The sequence below is a fragment of the Nannizzia gypsea genome, genomic scaffold (assembly GCF_000150975.2).
Source record: "Nannizzia gypsea CBS 118893 supercont1.2 genomic scaffold, whole genome shotgun sequence".
NCBI lineage: Eukaryota > Fungi > Ascomycota > Eurotiomycetes > Onygenales > Arthrodermataceae > Nannizzia > Nannizzia gypsea.
The window spans coordinates 190,877-196,631 of record NW_003345200.1 but is presented as its reverse complement, the minus strand read 5'-3'; the positions used below and the strand labels follow the sequence as shown (position 1 = coordinate 196,631).

Here is a 5,755-nt window from a genome sequence, read left to right as displayed (position 1 = left end):
AAGGCGTAGACCCAAAAGTATACCTTTACAATGCACCTTGCCCTGCGCTCCGCGGGATCGCATAAATCAAAAAACACAAAGCTTGCTTGGAAGGGCTTCTGGAGTTACAACCCGTCTCACAGACGACTGGGCAGAGTTCACGCTTAGAAATGATCGCCGCTTTTGTCTTTAGACGGGTTAGAGGATGGGGGCTGCCGGCATAGATCAGATCACGCAGGCCAATAGAAGCACAGTAGACATGAGATACTCGGACACTCAATATCCTCTGCATTACTCCGTACTCTTCCGTCTCTTGTCTCCTTTTCTTCCCGCCCCTGCATGTTGCTGCCTCCTCGTCGTTTCAGGGGCTCGCATGCTGACTAAATTACTTTCAGCCTCATCCAAACTCTATATTTACTTCAACGATCTTCGACTCTTTCATCCTGAACATTTCGTCTTCAGCCTGTGCCTGGGCAGCTGCTTCTGCCTCCGCGGCCATTCGCTCCTCATAGGATGCTGGATGCTGTAGAGCCTGTTGCTGTTGACTGACATTCATTCTAGGGAAAATGCCTCCTATTCATCTTTTTTTCCTTTCCAGCACTTTCGAGGGGTCGATAAAAAGTTCACGCATGCACAGCCAGGCTGTTGCTTAAAAGTTCATGAGCATTCGGGTGTCCTGGGGTCAATACATAATACCATCCTCCCATCCTCATATAGCATCTATAACGCCTTTTCTATACCCATACGAATTTCACTACCCCGATGCCGCAGCTGTCTAGCTTTGACACCTTTGTCAACTACCATCGGACCAGGAATATATGGCTGGTGCGACTCTCCTGGCTGTGAACCCGGGTCACTCGCTAGGCATCATCCTCCCCCAACGCTACTGAGGCCCCATTGTGTTGTTAATCTTGTCGTTACTGTTTTCAAATGGAATCATACAGGGAATTCTTGATCTTTCTATGCATATACCAGGATTTCTTTTGGGCTAGCGATATCCCAAAATACACTCCTAAGTAGAAATCAATGATGTTAAAGGGTATCAACCACTTTGCGACTATGCCTTGTGAAGGCATAAAAGCGGAGCTAAGATCAATACGCCTTTCTTTGTTTTTTTTTTTTTTTTTTTTTTTTTTTTTGCTAGCTCTGGATATCCATGTTATAGATTAGGGCTGGCTTTGTTCTTTTTGAATGCTCACGGCCTAGTCTTATCTTCCCTTTAAGCTAGACATAGTCTCAGTACACCATGTTGCTTGCTTTCCCCGTTTATATTAGACATACTTTGGTAGGATACACCTCTACCAAACTTGATAGAGAATTCTTAGCTCATTCCACTGACGATGCCCAAATTTTTTCAGTTCTAGAACTACCAGTCTTGCAGTTGATTGTCTTGGCCATGAGTGCTGGTACTGGAGTCTACCAGTCCTTGGATAAACTTGCCACATTTCTTGACTTTGATACAGTGCCAGCGCTTCATAAATGGATGGGAGGCAACTTATGCAAACCATACTGGGACGAATATAAGCGTGGTTGCGCTGCAATCGAGCTATCCAGAGTTAGTAAGGCGAAACCGACGGGCTTGCGCTTGGTATTGAAGCGTCTTGCCGAAGGTGAAGCGGGAGGGAGCCGAAAATACTCTAGCGACTTCCCAGATACGCAGACTTGGAAGGCTATAGACTGGCAAGCCAGGCTTGTCTACAAGATTTTATCTGTGAACCAGGCAGACAGACATGGAATCTTCTACAACAGAAATTTTGGTGAGGTTGAGATGGCCACCCGAGCCTGGCAAGTGGTTTTACGCCTGGATTTGGATCTGTACCGTGAACAAAGGCCAAATAAAAGGGCAAAGGCCTCCCATGAGTTTGATCACTGGCAAAGCGAAGACGAGGAACCCATCCCCGTACCCGTAAATCCGGACAAAGGGGTCGCCCGTGTCGTATGGGCAGATATCCCGACGGAGTTGGAGGATCAAGGCAAGAAATCAATGGTTACTCTGACCGGCTTGGTCAGCTACAGCTACGAGCAATTCTTCGAAGAGATTTGTAGTGGATTCCAATTGAAGGAGCATGGATACCAAATCGACCAACTTTTCTTCAATGGTGACCCTATCTTCAACGAATCTTTTAAAGGTTTTTTAAAATGTGCTGGCGCCTCGAAGAATAGGCTGCTAGTTCAGTTGGCTGCCAAAGAATGTCCCGCAGAACTAAGTATTCCTCCAATCGAAAATGAAGAGACGTCAAGGCAGCTTTTATTTGACATTATGGTTGCTGAAAGGCTATCCTCGGGATTTGACTTGAGAGACCGATTCTCTAAATGGTCCCTGATACAAGAAGTAACTAGCAGCTATCTTTCGCATGTCAACAGCGAGTGTGAACTCTTACAACAAGATCTTGATGCTGAAGGGGATAATATAAGAGTAAGTTTAAGTAACATGCAATATTTATCAAGGCTACTGATTAGTTATAGTGGCTGCATACATCCAAAGGTTCCGATGAAGCCCAAGATGAAGCGCACGATGAAGCTACAGATGATCTCCTACTTTGTGAACCAACGAGCGAGGACTTACAGCAGTATCGAGAGCAGGAAAAGTGGATTGATAATAAAGATCTGCAGCGTCAGGGTCATGCTGAAGCGTGTAAAGCCCTTGGGATTGCAAATCCAAACATACCCCGTTTACCGGGAATGCTTCCCAGCGCAAAGTTCAAATTTTGGCAACCTCTAGCCATAAAAGCTATTAAAGAATTTGAAGAAGGCTATCTGCGAGGAGGCATCCTAGCCGACGAAGTAGGTATAGGAAAGACTTTCGAGGCTATTGGCTTGGAACAATACGTGAGCTCTCCACCAATGATCTATCCTAATATCAACTAACCTAGTTTGTATAGCATTGGAATATGAGAAAGGCAGCCCTTAAATCAAACCTAGAGGTAGTCGCCCCTCGACCAACACTCATTGTTGTTCCACCAAATTTGATTCATCAATGGGCTTCGGAAATCAAAGCCATGTCGTCAGATTTGATTGTGAAAATATACTATGGAGGAAAACGTAAAAGTGATACAGATGGAGCAGAGTACCTCACAGAAATACTCTCTAAAGAAAGCGAAGTATTCTCCCAGACTGAGGAAACTGCGCGAACGACCATTATCACCTCCCTTCGCACCCTAACTCTTCGACACGGGCCCACCCCCTTGAAAAAATCAATGCTGGATTAAATAAGGGATAAAGATGAATCTATACCTTATACTTCCGCAATGCGGTCTGTGAATGCTAGAATGAGACGGATGAAAAGCGCTCCAGAAGAATGGCAACAAAATCTGAAAGGTCTTTTCAAAAGAGTCATTGTGGATGAAGCTCACGAAGTAAGGAGAAAAGGCGTTTTATCGGCAATCGCTTTGCGCTGGCTTGAGGCACCGGCGCTCTTATTACTTACAGCAACCCCTATTTGGAACGGCCTCTCGGATATGCTTGGACTTCTCTATCAATTGGAGCCACCGGGGAACCCTTGGTCAAAAGAGTCACTAGAGAAGCTTGGTGTATTCAGTATTGAGCCATGGCATACCCCAGATAGCAGCCAGGAAAACGACTGGGACGACTGTGGTGACGAATGTGATTATGCTGAATCTGATGATGAAAGCGAAACCGAAGACCTCAAAAAATTCATGAAAAGATTTGATCCCTGGGAAGTCTCATCCGACAAACCCGCTTCTTGTCTTCGATACACGTCGGAGTCTGTTAAAGAACATATACTTACAGGGGGCATTTCCTCGGTTACTCAATGTCAGAGAATGAGAGAGGTCCTGAAAACATGTATGATCAAGAGATCATATGGATCAGTAGTTGATGGCCAGATTGTGGGTAAAGCTCTGCCAGCTGTTCAAAATATATCTGTCCACCTTGCGTTCACTCCTGAGGAACAAACGATATACGAAAGTATAAGCCATTGTGTGGAACAAAGTTCCAAGAGTCGACGGAAGAAGAACAAAGATGGAAATGATGACAGTCCTGATGAGAGTCATGATGACCCAGGCTTGCTAAGTGCCTCAAAGTTTCGAAGGCTTTGCCTGGTCACTTCTTGGACGGAGTTTGACCCTCTTGCCCCGTCATATACAGCAAAGAAGTTGAAGGAGCGTCGAAAAGAGAGGGTACTGTCTGCACACGCGATCCTACAGGATGTTTACAACGCAAAGAGACAAACTCCCTACCGCATGGTAGATTCACCCGAAACACTTCTTACTACCCAGATATATCCACTTCCTTCACCAGATGACCCCAAAGGGATACTGACTAGCCACTGTCGCGGGTCGCCAAAACTACGATATCTACTACGGTTAGTGGCAGAGTTGGTTATCTTACGCAAAGAAAAGCTATTGATATTTGCCACCATGCCGGCACAGGTCCTTTGGTTAGAGAGTGTATGGATAGCTCTTAAATCCTTGTTTCATCGGTAATCCACTAACTTTACTCCTTAGGTCCTACAGCATCTCGACCTCGATGCCCATTCGTATAGGGCGGGTTTAAAGGTGGAAGACCGACAAATCTTGACTGATACGTTTCATAAGTCTCCAAATAAGTGTTATATTCTAATAACGTCTTTTTGGGTGTGTTGCACAGGGCTAAATCTGCAAGGTCATTGCCGCAATCTGGTATTTTGGGACTCCGCTCCAATTTCTGTTGAACAGCAAGCTTTAGGGAGGCTGAAAAGGGTCGGAGCAACAAAAACTATTCGACTGTTTCGGCTGTACGTCGAAAACACCTTCAGCACCAGGCAGAACATGAAATATATCTACCAGGCAATTCCGGGTCTTATGGCTCAACTGAATATGGAAGTATTTGGAAATAATCATGACGATGGTAAAATTTGTTTGGGTGACTGGGTCATTCATGAGGGCCAGCTGGTTAAGGCTGATGATCCATCGGTGGCTGGGCTTCAGTTAAAGGTTTTAGACGGTGGAGAGTTGCTCATTTGCATTCTGAAGGTACTGCAAGGGAAAAAAATAGAGTACGATTAAGAGAATTCTGAGTGAGCTTGGGTTAGAATTGCAAGTTCAATAACATTTCGTGGATAGAGGTTGAAATACAGTTAAGCTTATTTTAAACTTCCCTCTGTGCCTTCATTGGGCTGTTTAGTTCAACCGCAGCGCCGAATTAAGAGGTTTTACTTTCAACTACTAACATTGAAGAAAATTTGCAGCTTACCTGTTTTTTGCAGTACAAATACTTCTATAGCCGTATTGATAAATAAAGTCTATCATACAATCTTATAGTTTCCGCCGCTGACCATCTCAAGGTCCCCGTTTGAAACCATCTTTCCCATGAACTGTTTAAGCTCCTCACTGCTAAAGGGGAATCCCCCAGGAACAGCTATTTTTAACATCATGACAATACGCTGTAGAGGCATAGCACCTTGATTCGTAAGCATACCCTTAATGAACTGCCAGTACAGATCCATTTTCGCCATTGTGGCAGCCTCGGCCGCTTCCTTTGCAGCAGCTGCAGCTGCTGCAGCGGCAGCATTAGCGTCCGAGTTTGACTGAGCTTGTGCTTGCTCTTGGGATGAGATTTTAGAATCTTCATCATCAGGCAGTGTTTCAAGGACTGTAAAGGTGTCAAGTTGCGGTTGTATGAGGATGCGCTTGCTTAGCCAGAATAAACAGGCACTGCGGGCAAGAGTTGCGGGCATATCCAGCTCCTGGGATATATCGCTTACTGTTTTCAACACAGTCGCATTCTCGGCTGACTGGAACGAGAATATGACAGCGGCCTGCCATGTCGTCACTGA

At 45.2% G+C, this 5,755-nt stretch overlaps 3 protein-coding genes across 3 annotated transcripts; 2 read left to right on the top strand and 1 right to left on the bottom strand.

The window, feature by feature from the left end:
• Positions 1-1,225: 1,225 nt before the first annotated feature.
• Positions 1,226-3,188, top strand: MGYG_02061 (hypothetical protein; the record flags this gene model as incomplete). Its single annotated transcript, XM_003174484.1, has 3 exons — positions 1,226-2,395; positions 2,446-2,808; positions 2,862-3,188. 3 exons carry the CDS (start codon positions 1,226-1,228, stop codon positions 3,186-3,188), a joined length of 1,860 nt encoding a protein of 619 aa, XP_003174532.1.
• A 39-nt stretch (positions 3,189-3,227) lies between these two features.
• On the top strand, positions 3,228-4,985 carry MGYG_02060 (hypothetical protein; the record flags this gene model as incomplete). Its single annotated transcript, XM_003174483.1, has 2 exons — positions 3,228-4,388; positions 4,446-4,985. 2 exons carry the CDS (start codon positions 3,228-3,230, stop codon positions 4,983-4,985), a joined length of 1,701 nt encoding a protein of 566 aa, XP_003174531.1.
• A 239-nt stretch (positions 4,986-5,224) lies between these two features.
• MGYG_02059 (hypothetical protein) lies at positions 5,225-5,656 on the bottom strand (the record flags this gene model as incomplete). Its single annotated transcript, XM_003174482.1, has 1 exon — positions 5,225-5,656. One exon carries the CDS (start codon positions 5,654-5,656, stop codon positions 5,225-5,227), a length of 432 nt encoding a protein of 143 aa, XP_003174530.1.
• Positions 5,657-5,755: the final 99 nt, after the last annotated feature.